General features: G+C 26.6%; 3 protein-coding genes across 6 annotated transcripts in view; 2 read left to right on the forward strand and 1 right to left on the reverse strand.

The window, feature by feature from the left end:
• The window catches only part of LOC117180015 (transcription factor TFIIIB component B''), a 13,683-nt gene extending 12,643 nt beyond the window's left edge, over positions 1-1,040 (forward strand). The window contains exon 5 of the mRNA XM_033372294.1: positions 32-1,040. Coding sequence (XP_033228185.1) covers positions 32-675 — 644 coding nt within the window. The 3' untranslated portion in view covers positions 676-1,040. The remainder of the gene's footprint in view (positions 1-31) is intronic.
• Positions 1,041-3,427: 2,387 nt separating this feature from the next.
• Positions 3,428-7,275, forward strand: LOC117179753 (trafficking protein particle complex subunit 6b). The gene is made up of 2 exons (XM_033371828.1): positions 3,428-3,696; positions 6,785-7,275. The coding sequence occupies exons 1-2, from the start codon at positions 3,571-3,573 to the stop codon at positions 7,190-7,192; spliced, it is 534 nt and encodes a 177-aa protein (XP_033227719.1). The 5' UTR covers positions 3,428-3,570; the 3' UTR covers positions 7,193-7,275.
• A 222-nt stretch (positions 7,276-7,497) lies between these two features.
• On the reverse strand, positions 7,498-22,555 carry LOC117179752 (cystathionine beta-synthase-like). Of its 4 annotated transcripts, none has more exons than XM_033371824.1 (7): positions 22,435-22,553; positions 22,256-22,359; positions 20,802-20,911; positions 17,554-17,903; positions 12,844-13,097; positions 8,028-8,298; positions 7,498-7,947 (listed from the first exon to the last, which is right to left on the reverse strand). In XM_033371824.1, exons 2-7 carry the CDS (start codon positions 22,336-22,338, stop codon positions 7,525-7,527), a joined length of 1,491 nt encoding a protein of 496 aa, XP_033227715.1. In that variant the 5' UTR covers positions 22,339-22,359; positions 22,435-22,553; the 3' UTR covers positions 7,498-7,524. The 4 variants fall into 4 exon arrangements, with proteins under 4 accessions (XP_033227715.1, XP_033227716.1, XP_033227718.1 ...); XM_033371825.1 differs by lacking the exon at positions 22,435-22,553 and adding an exon at positions 21,036-21,227 and having other exon boundaries at positions 22,256-22,364; XM_033371827.1 differs by lacking the exon at positions 20,802-20,911.
• Between the last annotated feature and the right edge of the window lie 56 nt (positions 22,556-22,611).

Here is a 22,611-nt window from a genome sequence, read left to right on the forward strand (position 1 = left end):
GTATACAATCTAAATTTAATTAAATTTGCAGGTTTTGTGGTCGGAAGCATCGAAGAGATTGATGAGTCCTACGAAGAAGACGTGGACGGCGACCTGAGTTCCGGAGAATCAAGAGATGGAAATTCACGGAAGAAGTCGAAGAAATCGAGCAGACGAAAGCGGAAGGTGCCGATTTCGTCGGAAGTGGAGGAGGAGGAGGAAGCAGCTGAATCGACTAGTGGCACCGAGGATACCGAAATCTACCACGTGAAGCCCACGAGATCTGGTAGATTGCCGAAAAGACGCAAGTTACAAGCCCCCAAAGCTTTTGATGATGATTCCTCGGATTTGGAGGAGGAGGAATCACAACCTCAAGATGAAATATCGGCCGCTTCGACAGAAAAACCAATCCGTTACGATCCCGAACCCCAAGAAATTATTGCGAATATTCCCAACGCGAGAGATATCGAGTCAGGGTCTTTGGTTATTTTAACAAGGGAATCTCCAGGAGAGCCTGGAAAAACTGTCATGCAAGTTTTTATGGTTAGTAAAAATTATGACGCGAACGATCCGAATTCCCAGCAAAATATGACACCTGTAAGTTTATCGCCAGAACTTTTAGCGACGGTAAATTCCAAGATTTCGGAAACTGAACCGGTTCGTATTAAACCGGAAGTCCTTCACTCAAAAGAATAGATTAGTTTAAAGAAACTGATCCTAATGTGGTGAAAATCGAAGGCTGATGTTAGAATTTTCTAAAAGTTTGATTTTCGTCCCTTTGGTCGATTTTTTTTTTGTAAGGGTTAATTTTCAAGATTGTAAATATATTTAAGCCATATTTACCATTAGGGAGAAATTTTCAAATAGTACGTATAGACTATGTATGACTTGTGGGGAAAAAACATTTTTCTTGGATGCTCATTTGTAATAATTGTACTTTTGTATCGTCGAAAGATGGAAACATAATTAATAATAACAATTGAATTTTCGTTTCCTTTTTATTTTCGAAGTGTTAGATGCATTTTATAAGCAATTATTAGTTTGCTAATAAAATTCAAAAGCGTTTCAAATTAAAAATGTGTTTTTATTTTCTTTAGAAGCCGTGCTTAAATTCCCCCATTTCCCTCTTACTGCAGATAATTTTTAGTTTTCACTCTAAAAAGACAAATTCCACCCAAAAAAGTGTCATACTTTTTACTTCAATTAAAAAAAATAAATAAAACAAAAAGACGAATTTTCAATTAATAAAGATTCTTTACTCAAGAAATAAATAGAATGTTGTCTACATTATTGAATCTTTGAGTAAAAAGAAGAATTTTCTTTACAAACATTGAATTTTCAAACCAAAAATATGATTTTTCAGAAAAAAATCGATTTTTCACGAAACTGATGCATTTTTACCCAACAAAAATAAAATTTCAAAACAAGAAACTAATTTTTTTACTAAAAAAGGAAAGTTTTCAACTGAAAAAGATCAATCTTTAAAAATGGATAGGTTACATTTTCAGTTAACATTATCAATTTTAAACCAAAAAAGTGCTTTTCAAATAAACAGTTACATTTTCAATTAAAAAAATAAAGTATTAACAACGTAATTTAAGTTTGGCCAAAGTAGTTGAATTTTCAATTTAAAAAAATTAATTTTCAACAAAATAGCTAAACTTTCAACCAAAGAGATGAATTTTCAACTAAAAATATAAGTCTTCCAAAGAAAAAAGTAGTTTCTTAACAAAGTGACACAGCCAAGCCTTGCAAACGAAACAGTTAAATACTCGAGCAAAGAAGAATAATTTCAAACCAAAAATTTGCATTTTCATTGATAAAAAATGAAATATCTACTAAAACAGATGAATTTTTTAATCAAAAAGTCAATTTTTCAACAAAAAAAGTAGTTGAATTTTTGGTTAAGAAAGATTTCAGTTGACTTTTCATGATCAAAACATGAATTTTTAAACAAGAAATAAATTTCTACGAAAAAAAAAGAATTTTTAATTCAAAAAGATGCATTTTTTCAACTGCAAAGGATGAATTTTTAACAAAATAGTTAAATTCTCTACCAAACAGTTTCATTTTTATCAAAAAAAAAAGAAAAAACTTCTCTTAAAACAGATGAATTATTATTTTTAAACAAATTTCTTTAATTGTTGTATTTTCATTCAAAAAAGATTCCGGTTGACTTTTCAGGATCAAAATAGAAATTAAAAAAAGAAATAAGTTTATACGAAAACAATTAAATTTTTAATACAAAAAGACGAATTTTTTCAACCAAAATGGATTAATTTTCTACCAAATAGTTGCATTTTTATCCAAGAAAGATCAATTTTTTTAAGAAAATAGATAAATTTTCAATAAAAAACAGCCATTTTTTAAGTTGAAATTTCATCCAGAAAAGATTTAAGTTAATTTTTCAAGAACAAAATATAAATTTTAAACAAAAAGTGAATCTCCGACGAAATAATTTTTTTAACAAAACCACAGAATTTTCAACCATAAAGTGTGACTTTTAACTAAAATTTTGAATTTTCAACCAAGCAGTTACATTTTTATTTAAAAAAATGTAATTTCTGCTAAATCAGATGAATTTAAAAATCAAAAAGAAAAAATGCAATTTAATAGTTGCATTTTTATTTAAGAAACATGGAAATTCTTCTCAAACAGATTAATTGAAAAAGAAATTCTAAAAAAATAGTTAAAGTTTTATCTAAAGAAGATTCGAGATCACTTCCCAACAACTGAAGAATAATAAAATATTAAAAAAAAGATCGTTATTTTCAACAAAAAATATGCATTTTTGTAAAAGAAAAATGAAAATTCTTCTAAAACTGGTGAATTTTTAAATCAGAAAGACAATTTCATTTTTTTTTTTTTTAGTTTGAATTTCCATTCAAAAAGATCTCAATGCATTTGTAAATAGAAAAATACGAATTTTAAACAAAAACTCAATTTTCTATGAAATAGTTGAATTTTCAACAAAACAGTTACACTTTTATTCAAAAAAGATGCAATATTTCTGATAAAAAAGATGAACTTTTAAATCAAAAAGATAAATTTTCAAACAAAAAAAATGGTTTTCATCAACAAAAAAATGCAATAGACTTATCAGCAACAAAATAAGAATTTTAAACAAAATTTTAACGTTCTACGAAAAGAGTTGAGTTTTTAACCTAAAAAGACGAATTTTTAACCAAACAGTTGACCTCTCACCCTTCCGTAACAAATCTTAAGAAAATGTCGCCTTTAGGCTTTTTTTTGTCGATCATCTACTCAATGAAAGGTGACTACTAGAGGTTTTCTGTAAAAAAAAAACAAGATGCAATTTTGAGCCAGTTTCAAGAAAAATGCATTAAAAATTCAATCTTTTTTAGAATCGCATTTTTAGACTGTAGTTGAAAGTTGCGCCAAATTATTTGATCAGACGAGCGCCTCTGATGGGAATTTTGGTAACTACCGTATGTCAAAATCTGCTATCTGCGAAACTGCTGGTGTCAAGTGTCAAAAAAAAAGTTTTACGTCTGCAACAATAGTAAATAGTTTTTAAAAGTTTTTCACAAACAAATAATAACAACCTGAGGCTTCTGTAAATAATAAAAAATGAAGCATCAAATCGTGGATCCGAAAGCAAGTTCAGCTAATAAAGGAGAGGCTGATGAATCTTTATTTGAATATTTGCATGCAGAAATGGTTAATTACGTCTTAAGCACATCTGTAAAGAGCGGGGTAAGTATTTTTTTTTAATAATAAATTTAAATTTTAGTAATAAGTAATTTATTTTATAAATAGTTTGGCTCTACTTTTTTTAGGTTATTTTAGTCTTCTGGGGGGGGGGGGCTTTCAAAAACCACGCCACGCAATTTTTAAAACTTTTTTCATCCCTGTCGTTCTTTTTTCCCAGATCGTTAAAAATTGTCAACAAAGCAGTTGAATTTTCGAGTAAACACTTTTTTTTAAACAAAATCGTTGACTTCAATTTATAAAGATGTTTTAACCAACTAATTACAATTTTTAATAAAAATATAATTATCAAACCAAACAGTTGTATCGAAAATAAAATATAGTTGATCTTTCAAGCAAAAGGGTCTAATTTTGAACAAAATAGTTTAATTTTGCATCCAAGAATACGAATTTTTCAGAAGACAGAAATTTTAATCCAAAAGAACGAATTTTCTATAAAAAAGACGAATGTTTAACAAAACTTAAAAATTTTTAATCAAGAAAGATGGCCTTTAAACAAAATATTTGTTTTCAAAATAGTCGGATTTTCAACTAAAATGATGAATCCTCAACATCAACAAAATAATTTTTAGTAATTAGTTCAACTTTCAACCAAGTAGATGAGATTTTAATCTAAAAGGACAATTTTTGTTTTAAAAAAGACGAATGTTTAACATAAAACATAAATTTTCGACCGAAAAAGATGACTTTTAAACAAAATAATTTTTTTTCAAAACAGTTGAATTTTCAACTGAAGTGATGTATCTTCAACAACAACAAAATTATTAAAAAAGAAGTTCAACCAAGTAGTTGGTTTTTCAAAGAATATTAATTCTAAATAAAAAATATAACAGTTGATATTTCAACCAAACACACATTTTAATATTTAATAAAGAACAGTCGAATTAAGAAAAAAGAATAGAAGAATTCTAAACGAAAAATGTAAGAGTTGATAATTCAACCGAAAAAGATAGTAATAGTGTATTAAATAATGTCAAATTCAACCTTAAAAAGACGAATTTCCCACAAAATAGTTGAATCCTTAAACAAAGCAGATTAATTTTTAATCAAACAATTGCGCTTTTAATAAAAAAGATCAAATTTATACCAAAAAAGATGAGTTTTCGACCAAGAAAGGTTGTTCATTCAAAGGAGAAAAAAAATGTTAACAAAACTTAAATTTTCATACCGAAGAGGCGAATTCTCTACAAAACAGTTGAACTTTCGAACCGAAAGTATGAATTTTCAACTAAATAGTTGAATTTTCTACTAAAATAATAGAATTTTCAACAAAACAATTTAATTTGCATTGCAAAAAGACAAGCTTTTTTAATGTTGAATTTTTAATTAAAAAACAAAAGAAATTTTAACAAAATAGGTCAATTTTAATCCAAAAATGGATGATCAACTGCTAAAATGAATTTTCAACAAATTAGTTCAACTTTTAACCGAGTAGTTGAATTTTCATTCAAGAAGATTAATTTTTTACCAGAAAAAGTCAAATTTACAGCAAATTACCTGAATGTTCAGTGGAAAAAAAATTTCAAACAAAAAGAAACGTATTTTCAAAAACATAGTTCAATCTTCAATCAATAAAATTAATCATTATCTTTCAGCCAAAAAGTTAAATTTAAAGCAAGTAGTTTAATTTTCTACTAAAATAATAGAAGTTTCAACAAACAGATGGACGAATTTCCAACGAAACAGTTAAACTATTAATCCTAAAGATGAATTTTCTACGAAACAGTTGAATTTTTAACTCAGAAATAATATGCTCAACAAAAAACTTCATTTTTAAAAAAATTGTAAAATTTTCTGTTGAAAAAACTCATTTTCTAACAAAATTGATAAAACTTAAACCATTAAAATTATTTTTTACCAAAATAGGTCAACTTTTAACCAAGTAGTTGATTTTTCAATCAAGAAGATTAATTTTCTACCAAAAATGTCGAATTTACAACAAAATACGCAAATGTTTAACCAAACACTTGACATTTTAACAAAGATCGGTCAATTTCTAATAAAAATAGAATAAATAAATTGTGAGTAAAAAATTAATTTTCAAACAAACAAAGAATTTTCCACTAAAATGATGAATCTTAAAAAAAAAAAGTGATTTTGAAATGAAATAGTTCAATTTTTAAATAAAACCGATCAATTTGCAAAAAAACACAATAATGGGCATTATTTACCAAAAAAATTCATTTTTAACCAAATAGTGAAATATGAAACTACAAACGATAGATTTTCAACCAAAAATAATTTCAGTTAAAAAAATTAATATTCAAACAAACAAATAACAAAAACATGGATCTTCAATTAATAAAATTAATTTTTAGGAAAGTAGTTCAACTTTTAACCAAGTAGTTGAAATGTCAATTTCAGGTTTTAGATAAAAACGAATATTTTTTAACCAAAAATAAAATAGTTAAATTTCCAGTTAATAAAAAAAAATTTGAACAAAATTGGTACATCTTAAACCAATAAAATTATTTTCTAACGAAGTAGTTGATTTTTGAACAAGAAAATATAATTTTTAAATAAATATTTCTGTAGTTGAATTTTCAACGAAAATAGATCAGTTTTTCGCAAAAAATGTATTAGTTAAATTTTCAACTAGGAAAGTTAGTTTTTAACGAACAAACAAATTTTCAACAAAATAGTTAAATCTTCAATCAAATAGTACAGCTTTTAACCAAAAGAGATTAATACTCAAAAAAATTATAATAGTTAATAAAAATAATAATAATCAAAAAGTATAAAAATTATAATAATTAAATAATAATAATAACTTTCTATTTATTTTCTTAATGATTTTGTTCGTATTTAAGTTTTTAAAAAACGAGAAAGTGTGAAGTTTCTTGAAAACAGGAAAAGAGTGAAGTATCAAGATGCTTTCATTTTAAAATAAAATCACTGAAATTCATTTGTGCTATCATTTCAAAAAATTGTTACTCGCATTTATCTTTTTCATATGCGATATCACATTCTGCCCCCCCCCCCCTGCAATCCCCTGTCAGTGTGAAGTAGTTTTCGAATATCCTTCAAGTGTAAATCTTTTGTATATTAATTTCGCCATGAATAACTTTTCAAGGAAAAGGAAAAGGAAGAAGACTTGTCTCGATTGGAATCTATGGGTTTCAGTGTCGGTTATCGCATAATCGAGAGATTAACAAGGGAATGGCCTCGCTTCAAAGATGAACTGGACACGATAAAGTTTATCTGCACCGATTTCTGGACCAGTCTCTACCAAAAACAAATCGACAATCTCAGAACCAACCACCATGGAACCTACATGCTTCAGGATAATTCGTTTCGGTTATTAGCGAACATCGGAGGGAGCGGGAGCAAACAATATCTCCGAGAAAGTCCTCGTTTGCTAGCTTTTACTTGTGGTCTTCTACGGGGAAGTTTAGCAAATCTCGGGATTCCCTGCACCGTCGATGCAGAGGTTTCCGCTTTGCCTAGTTGTAAATTCAATGTCTACGTGCAGAGAATTTGATGATGTTGTTAAAATCTTCAATTAATCATTCTCCGGGTAAGAAGACTCTTCGTTATTTATAATATTTCAAATACGCCATTCCGTTTTGGGATTTACGAGGTTCAAAAACTACGAAACGATCATGTACTTCGCATTTTCTTTATTATATTCCCACACTTTTTACAGAATAAGGTGAATGGTTATTTAAGAAACAAAATGCAATGGAACTTAAATATAAAAAGAATTATAGGATATATAGCTTAAAAATGTATATAAATGAAAATCTTATATGAATTCGTTTTGCTAATAAGAAGTTAATAAAAGTTTCAAAATCGAACTTGGAATTTTATCTTTCACGTGCTATTGTTGATGAAGTTTAACAAATCGATTTGTGTGATAATTCCTACGAATATATCCTTTTTACTTTTATCTAACACAACTGCGTAATTTTCGTGCTCGAGAATCCTCGAAATTTTACCGAGGGGGGTTTCTAAATTTTCTTTTCGAAATTGTCTACAGATGATTTTATCAACAGGTTCGGTTTTATTTATTTTGCCCGATATTAAATTGCTTAGAATCTCGTTTGATGTTACGACTCCTACAACCTCATTTTTTGTATTAATTATCGAAACTTGATGCAGTTTTTTTCCCTGGAATATATTCATTACCTCTTCGCAAGTCGAATTTTCGGGAAGTGTAGAAGAATTATTTAATTGAATACTCGAAAGCGGAAGATTCCACCACAAGCGGTTACTTTCAATTGGCTCTGGAGGGCTCTGAAAAAAATTACATTAAGTTTCTGCTTTTCCATAGAGAATATTAAAATAGGAAACGAGAATATATTTGGACATCTTACCAAATAACCTCTGCTCTCCATCCAGTAGTCCGAAACGAATTTCGTCATATAATTTCGAATCCCATCCGGTAATAAAATCACAACTCGCTTATCTGCTGGTAGATCTTTTGCCAATTTTAGAGCAGCAGATACAACTGCTCCACAACTTCCTCCAACGAGTAAACCCTCATCTCGAATTAGACTTCGAGCCACTAGGAAAGATTCGCGATCATTTGATTTTATCCACATATCTACCACAGATTTATCCATATTCGTAGGAACATAAACGTGGCTAAAAGTAAAATATTAAATCTTACATTTTCTGTAAAAATTAAAAAACAGAATTGCGACTTGTCTGGGAAACCGGGAAATCCCCTGAGATTTAATTAAAAAATCGGGAATTTACTTCTGATCGCAGAAAAACTCATGTTTTCATGATTTTAATCATTTTTGTCAATTTAAAAAAGTGATTTATACTTTATCTGCAATCGCAGATTTTTTATATTACCTTAGTTGACTCCAATTAAAGCAGAATTTATTATTGAATACTTATTATTTTTCATTATAAGAAAAACGTTTTGTAATTTTTTTCTCTAAGATTATTTTCGCTGACTTAAGTTTGATAATCGAATTGATGATATTTCAAACCTAGATAAACAATTACTTTTTCATTTTTTACAAAAATAGAATTAACACTTTTTGTTAGCTTACTCCTAATTTATCCTGACTTGGAACAGTGAATCAGGTTGTCTACCTTGAAAACCTGGAAATCTCCTTGATTTTTTCACGAAAACCTTGAATTTTAATTATATATATTTTTTAACAGTAATTTTATCGAAATGCGAAGAGTGATTTAAATCTTGTAGCCTATTATGAAAGAAACATCTCGTTTAGAAAAAAACTTGCTGCTGACAATTTTTTTATTCAAGATATAATTGATCTTTTGTTTATTACAGAATAAATAAAGATATTTCAAGGCACTTTTTGTTGAGGCGTTAAAATTAGAAATTATAAAAATTATTAGTTCAAAATTTCGATGTTAATTCAGTTTCAGAATTAGAATAAGCCATGACAGTTTTTCGAGGGGTTGACCACTCGGTTTTTGAGTTTACAACTGATTTCAAAAGGTTAAAAAATATTTCAAAATATTTTAAATATCCTTAACATTTCATAAAGATTTCACGGATGTTAACGATTTAAAAAGGCGCGCACGCCAGATTTCAATAAAGATTTCACAGCAGTTAAACAAACATTTTAAAACTTCAAAGATTTCAAAATTTTGAAACGATTTCAAGAGGTTTTATAACATTTTAGAAGATTTCAAAATATTTCAAATAATTCAATGACTTCAGCGATTACAAAAGATTTTCCAAACAAAGATTTAAGAAAGATTTCATAAACATTTCAAAATATTTCACAAAGATGTCAAGGATTTCAAACATTCGAAAAAGGCGTGTACACTAGATTAAAAAGTTTTCACAAAAATTCCCCAAAGATTTCAAATATTTCATAAAGAATTGGAACATTTCACAAAGATTTTAAAACTTACAAAAGATTTTTTAAGCCTTTAAAAAGGGTATATTAAACCACATTTCTAATATTTCAAAACATTTAAAAGATTTTTTTAAATTTAAATATTTTTTTAGGAGATATCAAATGATTTCACTAAGATTTGTAATAATTTAAATAATTCAAAACATTTCAAAAATATTAAATAACGTCAAATTTTTTCAGGAGATGTCAAAAGATTTCACAAAAGTTTCAAAGAATTTACAAAAGTTTCAAAGATTTCAATAAGTTTGCAGCACACCAGATTTCAAGGATTTCAAACCATTTCAAAGATTTTTAACGATTTAAAAATATTTGACAAGATTTTAAACGATTACAAAAGATTTCTGAAATATTTTAAAGAATTCTTAAGGATTTCAAAACATTTCAAGAATTTCAAAGATTCCAACAAGGGTACAGTAAATTAGATTTCAACGATTTCAAAACATTTAAAAGATTTTTAATGATTTCAAAAGGTTTCAACAAATTCGAGAAGATTTGAAAAGATTTTAAGAATTTCAAACGAACAGAAAAGATTTCACGAACAAAGATTAAAGATACATTTCGAAAATATTTCAAAGATTTTATAAATATTTTTAAAAATTTCACAAAGTTTTCGTAGATTTCAAAGCTTTTAAGGACTTAAAAGATTTCAACAAGGGTATAGTAAAACAGATTTCAAAGATTTAAAAACATTTTTAATATTTTAAACGATATCAAAATTTTTTATAACATTTCAAAAGATTTAACAAAAATTTAATATATTCCAGTGATTTTAAACGATTACAACAAATTTCATAAAGATTTCACAAATATTTCAAATATTCCAGTGATTTCAAACTCATTTTTTACACGTGTGACAAACATTTATTTCATTATTTGATGTAAAAAAGGAGACCTGGAAAATTTTGACTTATTGTCCTGGAAAACCTGGAAAAGACCTTGAATTTTGTTCCTAAGAATCGCTAGACACCCTGGGAATTTTAGAAAATAGTTATCGTTTTTATTTCAGTAGAGAGAGTTCTGATAAAGAAATATAATTTCGCTTAGAACAGTGAATTTTCGCATTCTTAATTTTAATTGAAAATTCATCTCTGGTTGAAAATCTGAATCTGTGGAAAATCAATTTTTGTAACTAAAAATTTAAATATTCCAGTAGAAACTTGAAATATTTGACTGAGAATCCGTTTTTTGGCTTATGAATTAGATTTTTAACATAAAAATTAATCATTATATTTTTGGTTGATTTGATTTTTGTGTGTTGTTTAGATGAAAATTTAACTATTTGGTTGTAAATTGATGTTATTTATTTGAAAATTAAACTAGTTATTCGAAAATTTATGTACTTTGGGACAAATTCGCCTTTTTTTTAGAAAAGTCATCGTTTTGGCATAAAATTCAACTGTTCAAGTTGAAGATTTATCGTTTTAGTTGAAAATTCTTCAGTTTGAAAATTAATTTCATTATCCGAAAATTTAACCATTCCATTTTTTGTTGAAAATTGATCTTTCTTAGTTCAAAATTCAACAATTTAGGTGAAAATTTTTCTTTTAATTAAAAACCCTGGAATTTTCTTCTGATCGAAGAAAAATTCAAGTTTTCATTATTTTAATAATTTTGTTTATTTTAGAAAAATGAGTTCTACTTTCTCTGCTGTCGCAGATTTTTCAGATTAATTCAATTTACTCTAATCAAATCATAATTTATTCTTGAATCTTTCTTACTTAATTTTTTTTCTGAAATTTTTTTACCTGCCTTAAATTTTATAATCGAATTTGTTACAAATTCATTTTTTTGGTTAAAGATTCATAATTTTAACTGAAAATTCATCTCTGATTGAAAATGTAACTACTTTGTTGAAAATTAATATTCTTATCTAAAAATTTAACTATTCCAGTAGAAAATTCATCTGATTACTATTCTTTTTTGGTTAAAAAAGTATCTTTTTTAGATTACAAGTCAACTATATGTTTGAAAACTGATATTTTTCCTTTATAAATATTTTATTCGCCTTGTTGCATAAAATTAATCTTATGGTTGAAAATTCATCTTTTTGATATAAAATTCAACTACTCCAGTTGAAGATTTATCATTTTAGTTGAAAATTCACCAGCATGGTTGAAAATTGATCCTTTCTTGTTCAAAATTCAACAATTTAGATGAAAATGTGTATTTTAATGGAAAATTGAACTATTTCATCGAATATCCACATATTTTTTAAAAATCGATTTTTTTGCAGTATTTTTTTATATTATTGCTCAAGTATTCCAGTTAATTTTTTATTATTTTAGTTGAAATTTCATATTATGGGTTGGAAATAAAAATTATTTGGTTGAAAGTTAAACTCATTTGTTAAAAATTTTTTTTTTTCTTGAAGGTTCATCGTTTTACTTAAAAATTCTTTTCTTTGGTTGAAGAATGAGTGGTTTGATTGAAAACTTGTTTTTCATTTAGTTGTTTTTTGATCGAAACTTATTATTTTTGAATAATAATAATAATAATATTTCAAGTTAAATATTTACAATTTTATTTGAAAATTCATCACTTTGTTTGAAAGTTTAACTATTTTTTTAAGTTATTTTTGGTTGGAAAATAATTATTTAACTGAAAATTGAACTTATTCCAATTGAATATTATATAGTTTTAGTTGAAAACGTATCTGTTTGGTTGAAAATTAATTTCTTTAACATCAAATTTAATTGTTTAATTTTTGTTGAAATTTTTTTTTTAATTTAACTATTTCAGTTGAAGATTCATTGTTTTGGTTGCAAAATCTTATGTTTAGTTTAAAATGTGCTTTGTTGAAAAATTGCAATTTTTTTTGTAGAAATTAATCTTTTTTACCTGAAAATTAATCTTGTTGTTTAAACATTCATCTTTTTGGTTGAAAATGTAAGGGTTCCAGTTAAATACTCATCATTTTAATTGAAAATTCATCACTTTGGTTAAAAATTGAACTATTTTGTTGTAAATCCGTGTTTTTTTTTAAATTATTTTTTTCATCTGAAAGTTTGACTATTCCATTTTTTGTAAAAAAAATCATATTTTTTAGTGGATAATTTAAGTATTTGTTCCGAAATTCATTTATTTTGCAATATTTTGCCCTTTTTTGTTAAAGGATTTTTAAAATGAACGTCATGAATTGTAATAAATATTGGAATCTTGCGAAAAATGTGAATATGTTACTTTGAGTTGACCGGAAAAATTGAAAAACTTGACCGGGAAAACCCGGGAATTTGAAATCGTCGCGGAATCGCCACCCTGAGAAATTAAAATGGATTATATTCACCCTATTCCCTCTATTTCCCAAGAAGTGACGGACGATTCGTTTAGTTCTGGAGGATCTGCAACAGTGCTTCCTTCTGGGTCAACAGCAATTATTTTCGTTCGAGGTGACAATTCTCGAAATTTGCGAGCAATGCCAGTAAGCGTCCCTCCAGTTCCAGATCCTGCAACGAAGTAGTCAATTTTCCCTTCGGTCTGTTCCAAAATTTCTGTGGCTGTGCCGTCGTAATAGGCCAATGCATTGGAACTATTTGTGTACTGAAAGAATTTTTATTCTTAATTACAGTGGTGTAGACGAGGCCTGGCAGCACCAGAGTATTTTTTTTTGAAGGCCTGGCTGCGCCAAGTTTTCTGGGAACACGGATATTTTTTCCAGTTATGGGTCATCCATAAACTACGTTACAAATTTTTTGTTACCTTTCACCTCCCCCAAAAGTAACGTAACCATTGCAACGGTTTTAAATTTTGCAACGGAATTTATAAACGTAAAATAAAATTAATGTAGATAACATATTGAATTCAATACACATAACTTTATATATTCCTAAGATTTTAAGCTGAAATATATGGAATTTTCCACAGAATAGTTGAATTTTCAACCAACCCGAAGAATTTTCAGCAAAATAAGACGAATTAAAAAAAAATGTATTGTAAATTTACTTTTCAAGCAAGAAAGATAAATTTTGAACCATGAAGTATGACTTTTCTACCATAAAAGATAAAATTTCAATCCAAAGGGATGAATTTTTAGGAAACATAGTTATATTTTCGACAAAAAATGATGACTTTAACAAAATAGTTAAATTTTTCAAAAATAATTATATTTTTAAGAAAATAGTCGAATTTATAACACAAAAGTTGAATTGTTAAGCATAGAAACATGCATATTCAATTAAATAGTAGAATTTTTTAAACAAAAAGAACAACATTTTAGAAGACAGTTGAATCTTCACCAAAAAAGATCAATTTCAATCAAGAAAGATGAATTTTAAGCAAGATAGTTCTATTCTAAACCAACAAGTTTAACTTTCAACAAACAATAAAAAATGTCTACCCAAAATAACGACTTTTCAACCAAATATATGAATATTCTACCAAATAGATGAATTTTCAACTTCGGCAAAATACAAGAATTTTCTACAAAATAGTTTAATTTTTAACTCATAAAATTCAAGGATAAAGTTTAAACCAAAAACTGAGTAGTTACATTTTCCGAAAAGAAACAAAGTTTTAATAGCAAAAAACCGAATTTTCAACAAAATTGTTAAATTTTCAAACAAAAAGATAAATTTTCGACCAAGAAGATTAATGTTCTACCAAGAAAGATAAGTTTTGTACAAAATACATCAATTTTCAACAAAATTATTTAATTCTTAAGCCCAAAAAAAGAATGATTTACAAAACAGTTGAATTTTTAACCTAAAAATATGAGTTTTCAACCAATAAGTTTAAATTTCAACCAAATACCTTAAGTTTCAAACAAATGGCTTAATTTTCTATCAAATTGTTTTATTTTAAAGCCAAGAAGCTGAATTTTCTACAAAACAGTGAAATCTGTAACAAAAAAATTAATTTTAAAGCAAATATTTGAATTTTTATTTGTAATTATGAATCCGTAATTTAAAAAATTAATTTGGTTACAAATTACTTTAATTATAAGTCAAATAATCAATTTTACAACAACAACAAAATGAATTCTCAATGAAGCATGTAACAGTTGACATTTCAGCAAACAATTGTATTTTTCACCAAAAAGGATAAATTTTCAACGTAAATGATTAAATTTCTACCAAGACGAATTGCCAACAAAATGGATGAATTTCAAGCAAATAGTTAAATTTTTAACTGAAAAGGATAAATCTGTTACCAAAAATGGAATATTTAAGTTGTTAGTTTAGCGCATTTGTTTACAGCCGAAAATCAAACGAATTTTCATAAAAATAGATTAATTTTTAACGAAAGAGAAAAACCTTTAACTGAAAACATGAATTCTGAACAAAGTAGTTGAATTTTTTTATAAAAAGATGACTTTTAAGAATGTGGCTGCATTTTTAACAAATTAATTAAATTTTGAACCAAGTAATAGAATTTTAACCAAACGAGATGAACTCCGTATAAAAAATATAAAAGTAGGCCACTAATCCAATAGTAGGATGATAAAGAAAAAATTTGGAATGAAAAACCAATTTTTTATTAACTTCTTTTATCACAACGTAAAGATTACATTTCTTATTATTTGTAGGAGAAAGGTGTATGTTATTAATGATTGATTTAATCAATCATTTGAAAAAAATTGAGATGCTTTTTAAAAAATTCCAATTCGTAATTGTGTCAAGTTATCTTCTGATTTAAACTTTTCCTACATAAAACACTTTTTTTTAGGACTGAAGGAAGATATATTTTTTGTGTTTTTTTTTCAAGAAATTTACATTATTATTTTAATAATTTATGACAGCATATTAACATTTCGAGGATAGTTGGAGAGGTTGATGAACCTTATTTTTGCAATAAAAATTGAAGTAGATTATAAAATTTTGTAAATAACATTTAACTGGCTGAAGTAACTTGAAATTTCTGCAATTGCCCTTTTTATATACGGTAACATATGTTACATGTGTAAAAAATTATAAGAATTTCCAAAAATAGGTCAACGCTGTCATTTTTTCTGTTAATATTGAAGAATTTTTAATTGCAAATCTATCAAAATGCTTAAATATCATTTTTAAATCGTAAAAATGAAATGATTTAAGTTTTTCAAAATTGAGCTATTCCAAAAGAGCCTTTCAAATTGCATCACTTTCTATTATACACATTAAATATTGAACAGTTTTTAAATACAAATATTCAAAATTGAAGAATTTTAAATTGCTCAAAATGATATGCCATTAAATATCAATCTTAAAATTTCTACAATTTCCAATTTTATATTTTCAAAATTCAAGAATTTTTAATTGTAACTCTTCAAAGTTGTACAATCTTGAAAGTTTCTATGTTTAAATTGTTATTTTTGTTTGTACACCCCTATGATTTTCATTCGAAATTTCTTCAATTTTAAAGATTTAGAATTGAAAATTTGATTTTTGATCTTCTAAATCATCAATATTTATAAATTTATATTTATACATCCTTTATATTTGAATATTTTTCAATTGTAACTATTCCAAATTGTAGAAACTTTAAATAGCGAATATTTAAATGGAGATGTTTGTAGTTTTGAAAATGTATAATTAAAAATGATACAAGTTTTAAGTTTTAGAATAAAAAAATGTCATTTTGATGATTTAGATTAGAAATTTTTTAATTTGGATGATTTAGAATTCAAAACTAGACTTTAGATCTTCAAAATAATTAAAATTAAAAAGTATTTTTTCTACGTCTTTAAAATTAGAATTTTCAATTGTAACTCTTCAACATTTATAAACTTTGAGTTTTAATTCTTTAGAAGTGAAGAGTTTTTAATTCTGAAAATTTAGAATTAAAAAGTATGTAAGTTTTCAGGTTTGCGATCGAATATTCTGTAAATTTGATCATTTACATTCGAACTTTCTTCAATTTGGAAGATTTAGAATTGAAACTCGACTTTTCAAAATCGTAAAAATTAAGGGATTTTTATTTATACATGTTCAAAATTGAAGAGTTTTTAATTTTTTAAATTTAGAATAAAAAATTCTGTGATTTTCATTATTTATTTTGTGAATTTCTTCATTTTGGAAGATTTATAATTGAAAACTTGACTTTTAATATTCAAAATAATACAAATTTAGGAATTTTTATTTGTAAATTTTTTGAATTGAAGAGTTTTCAATTACAAATCTTTAAAATTAAACTATTAAGAAACATTTTTAACTACATCATTTTAAATTATAAATATTAAACATTGAAGGATAATCAATTTATTGCATATCTTCAAGATAGATTATTTCAAAAAGATATTTGTAATTAAGCAAGTTGGCAACTTTTAGATTGTAAACATCTTCAAAATGTTTCAGTGTCGAAAATGGATTTAATTATTTTATTTTATGAATTGATTTAGTTCAATTAATAAATAAACAATATTGTCAAAATTAATTGACTTAATAATCATTTTTTTTTTTGCTTCTAATGCCTGCTGGTATGAAATCTTATATTTAAATCAAAGTTGAAGATTACTGAAAGTTTATTAAAATTAAAATTAAAAGGCGCGCAATTTTTGTCATATTTTGTCATATTAATTATCCAATTAATTATAAATCTATTCATTTTTATCTGAGATATTTTTATGCAGGAACGTGGCATCGGACTAAAGATTCATTTCATATCTTAACAAGGCCGTTCGTCTCAAGCGAAATTAATAATTGATGTGATGAGAGGAATATAAAATTTATCTGCTTCGAAAATAAATGATCAATTTCTAACATTGAATTTTTTCTTGTTTGTCTGAATACCAACATTATTTAAGCATATAAACGGATAATTGCATGAACTTGAGATACTTCTTTTTTTGATATTGCATACAAAAAATTTGTTTAAAAAACTATTTCAGCTAATCTGCTATTCGGCCTATCACCAATGTCTCATTGTCTCGCGAAAAATTGAAAAAGGATACTTTTCAAAGATAAAAAAAATATTTTCACTTATTTGGAGAAACTTTGCTGAAGTAGTTGCATTCAGTTTTTAGTTTTCTTTTAATTCAACAGAGGAAAAAATATTTTAAAATATATAAGTACCCCATTACCTGGTTAAGAATAACACTGTTTGGCGTTTCTTTGTGCAGTTTTGCCGAAACTACAAAAGGTCCCTCAGGATTATCCCATGCGCCTGCGACTGGAGTTCTTACGACTTCGGCGCCCAGAGCCTGAATCGTATATTGCTTTTCATTTGACATCCATTGAGGCATTACTGTAACGCATTTGTAACCTTTCACAGCAGCTACCATTGCTAAACCAATTCCTGTATTTCCACTCGTAGGTTCAATAATCGTGTCACCTGGTTTTAATATTCCTTTTTCTTCCGCATCTTTAATCATCCGATAGGCTATTCTATCTTTCATAGATCCCGCTGGATTCATGAATTCACATTTGACCACTGAAATTTTAGACATTTTTATGGTTTTACAATTAAAATAGCCCAAAATTAAAAAAAACATTAATAATTAAAAACAAATGCTCCATGTTTGACCGATTAAACTTTTAAGAAAAGAAGAGATAGAAAACATTATTGCTATTGTATCAATAACAGGGGAAATAGGGAAATACATTATTTAATGTAGCGCTTTAACTCCTAACATTACAACTAAATAAATAAATTTATAACCAAGTGGTTCAATTTTCAACAAAGAAGATTTTCTACCAATAAAAGTCTAATTAAAAAAAAAAGTGTTTTAACTAAAAAAAGATATTTCACAACCAAAAATCGAATAGTTAAGTTTTCAGTTAAAACAATTATTTTTAACAAAAAAGACAAATTTTCAACAAAATAGTAAAGTCACCAACCAAAACAGATTAATTTGAATCAAACAGTTGATGAACCTAAAGCAAAAAGATGAATATTTAACTACAAGTAATCAATTTTCTGCTGAAGCCCAAATAATTCAATCTTCAGTTAAAAAAGTTAATTTTCGACCGAAAACAAAAATGAATTTTAAAAAAAATTATTTAATTTTCAGTCAAAGAGATGAAATTTCAACTAAAATGCTGAATGTTTAACCAAAATATAAGTTTTTTAACAATGTAGTTAAATTTTGAACCAAGTAGTTGAATTTCCATCTAAAAAATAGAAATTTTGCACAAGAAATGGAACAGTTAAATTTATCACCAAAAAATAATTTTCAACGAAAAAATTAATAATTGATATTTCTACCAAAAAATATTTTTATTTTAAATAATAAATATTTTATTTCAACGAAAAAAGAAGAATTTTCAACAAAATAGTTGAATCATCGACCAAAACAGAATTTATTTTCAAGTAAACAGTTGCATTTTAACCAAAAAATATGAATGGTCAACAAAAAGGATAACTTTTTAATAAAAATGTTGAATTTTCATCAACATAATTAAACTTGCAACTAAATAGTTGCATTTTAAACCAAAAAGATAGCATTTCTACCAAAAATAGATGAATTTTCAATCCAAAAAGACTTTTCAAAGAATTTTCAACAAAAAATGTAAACTTTTAAACAAAAAGGATAGCTTCTTTTCAAAGTTGTTGAATTTTCATCAACATACCAAAAAGAATTGACACAACAAATAAAATAAAAACGAGGAATAAAGAAAGATAGGTGAATTATTATCTATTATTTTATTTATTATTATTTAATTATTAGGATTATTGGGAGAAAATTGGTTATTATATTAATTATTAACGGCGTAAATAAGATTTTTGAGCAATTAAGAAGTTAAAAAATGATGGTATGTTTATTTATCCCTTATTGACCTTATTGACCCTTATGCTTGAAAAATCTGAAAATTTATGGGCGGGTATTTTCAAGCGTGCTATTTCAGAATCTGACCCGAAAATTTCGAAAAAAAACCACCCCTTCCCACACTATTTTTCAATAAAAAAAACGTGATTTTTTAAAGTATTTTTTTTTTGAATCGCATTTTTGATGCGAAAGAGATCTTGGTAATAGGTGAAACCACAAAAACTCCGGCTCAAAATGGCCAAATAATAAAGTTATACACACACAAAATTCATTTTTCATCATTAAGGGGTTGTAAGAGTTAGTTTCTGAAAATAAAAAAAAATAAAAGAAGAAAAAGAACATAAAATAAGAAAAACACAAAAAAAGGTTCTTTATAAACGTCTACCTTCACGCGGTAAGAACTGGAAACATTTTTATTGAAGAAATGGCTAAAGGCGTTCCATATTCAAGCATATACAAAAATTTCGAACCTGTTTATCAAAAGATAATTAAAATAAAATTCTACGTGAATTTCAACCTAACTCAACTTTTATTATTATTTTTAAACTATATTTATTTTCAATTATTTGCTATTCAAAATAGTATTTTTGAAAAACTGCCGATTTTCACCCCTTTGGGCTATTTTATGGAGTGTTAACGAAATTTAACCTTAGATAGCAAAAGAAAATATATTTTGTTATATCTGTGATATGTTTTCCCCCATTTTCACCTGTTTTCAAAAGCTAAAACAGCGATTTTTCGTAAATACGGTATTTTAAGGGTGGCCGTACAACCCCTTAATGATGAAAAATAAATTTTTCTGTGAGTATAACTTTATCATTTAGACATTTTGAGCCGTAGTTTTTGTGTTTTCAGCTATCGCTAAAACCTCATTCGCATCGAAAATGTTATTTAAAAAAAATAATTAAAAAAATCATGTGTTTTTATTGAAAAATAGTGTGGTAAGAGGTGGTTCTTTCACAATTTTCGGGCCAGATTCTGAAAGAGCAAGTGTGGTAAGAGGTGGTTCTTTCACAATTTTCGGGCCAGATTCTGAAAGAGCACATTTGAAAATACCCGCCCATAAATTTTCAGATTTTTTCAAGAATATATAACAAAGTTATCCGTGCTTAAAGTTGACGGACAAAAACGGACAAATTGGGTCAATAAGGATTAAAATGTCACAGGCTTAAGATGGTTACTGTCCAACATGTCGAAGGCATTTTTGGTTAGAGTTGGATTTTTATATTTTTGGAATAGTTTTTGCACAGGTTTGTACTGGTATATCATCAGACACGGACGCATTTTATAATGTATGCCTCGACATACTGGACAAAGCCTGGTTTTTACCCCATCATTTGTGGACAGGGTTGCCGTCAAGTACACAATGTGGAGACCTACAGCTTAAGGTAGGTTCCAAACCACCAGAACCTCGGTAAAGGTACATAAAAAAATGTGCAGAGGTGCCGGCTCTGAGGTGAAGTCCGAGCGTCTAACCAACTGAGCCACCGAGGCTCATTGATTATTATTATTATTATTATTATTAATTAACAATTATTTATATTTATATATATCATATTTACATAATTCGCATTTTATTCCGTGTAACTTTGATATTTTGTTGAGACGCACCATCGGAGTTTGACCAATCGCTTCTAAAATGTTTGGTAATACCTTTTTCTGATCCATTGGACTGAAACGAAATAAATAGAATAAGTAGGGCAATAACATTTCAAACTATAAACTATCATTGGATTTATTAGATGATACAGCATCAGAACTTCGTTGCTGATAACGTAGAAATTATCAAAAATTACCGATATATATGATTAGCCAATAAATTAAATGAAGTACATTTTGGATTTTCATTCAGTGTTTCTTCAAGAGAACCACGCAAATGCGAAGAATTAAAAATCTAATATTAATAATTGTTTCCCTTTATTTTTTATCTTTATATCATATCAATGTCACATTGTCCATAGAAATTTTCAGTGCATACCATCAGAGCGCTGAAAAAATAGTTTTTTAAAAAGATTTTATTTTAAACCAAAAAATTACTTTTAATGAAAAAATGCCAAAACTTACAAAATAATCATGTATTTTAATCATGTTTTTTGTCATTTCATTTTTTTTTCTTTCTATCGTTTTTTACCATATTTTAAAAAATGGTTGGATTTTATTATTTTAAAACTTTTTCCGTATAAAATAATGTTTTTTCTTTCATAATACATGACTGGCAGTATCATATTAATTCTTAAAATTATAGAAACTTTTTTTTCCGGAGACCAAGTTTTAGCACAACTACCTTAATGATAAAATTGTTGATAAAAAGTCTATCAAAACAATAAATAGAAATGTATAGAAGTGTTTAAAAATTTCTTGTTACAATGTTCAGATTTTTGATTCGAGACCCGGTTTTAATATTTCAGGTATAATTTATTTTTAGCTTAAAATTTCTATTTCTGAAACTGTTTACAACAATTTTTAATTCAAAAGGTTTCTTTTATATTTATTCAATTCTGAATTAAAATTATAAAACTCATTCAAGTTGAACTACTTAGTTAAAAATTCTTTTTTTTAATGAAGATTCATCTCTTGCTGAAAATATAACTATTTCGTTCAAAATTCAACAATTTGGTTTAAAATCAACTTTTTTGTTGAAATCACACACTTTCGGGTTAAGAAATTTAACTTTTTTAAAGATTTCGAAACAATGTTTAGAAACGTATTAAAATCCGTGGAAAAATTTCGTGATTTTTTTATTTTGAAAAATAAATTTTAAGTGAAAATTGAAAAAAATTTCAAAACATTTTAAATGATTTCCTCAACTGTCGAAATGAGCATGAGAGATTTTAAAGCACAATTTTTAAAAAGTTCTTGTTACAATTTTGCGACTTTGAATTCGAGACCCGGTTTAAATGTCTCAAGTATAACTTTTAGTTTAAAATTTATATTTTTGAGAATACTTAAAAAATTCGAAAATTAAATAGTTTTCTTTTATTGTTATTCAATTTTGAACTAAAAGTATAAAACTCACTTGCTGTGTTTTGTATGGGGAGTGTTTGTTGCATTTGGTCTCCAAGTGCATCGGTTTGGCTTATCCGGTCTTACAGACTCCATTTTGAAAATCTTTCCTTAATTCTTGTTAATAGAGATTTAAAAAATTAGTAATTCACCTAAATTTATTGTTTACAACCGAAATTGTTTTCCTCGTACCGTAAATTTTAAGATATGGACAAAACGCGATGTGGAATGCAATAAAAAAATTGTTTTCCTTGATACGCTATATTTATACTTCCACTACATTCGAACCATTGTAGATAATTCGTATTCGGAAGTGCGCAACAGACTGCAATCGCGAGTGCACTTACAGGAAAAGTAGTTGCATTCCCC

The sequence above is a fragment of the Belonocnema kinseyi genome, chromosome 9, assembly GCF_010883055.1.
Source record: "Belonocnema kinseyi isolate 2016_QV_RU_SX_M_011 chromosome 9, B_treatae_v1, whole genome shotgun sequence".
NCBI classification, from domain to species: Eukaryota; Metazoa; Arthropoda; class Insecta; order Hymenoptera; family Cynipidae; genus Belonocnema; species Belonocnema kinseyi.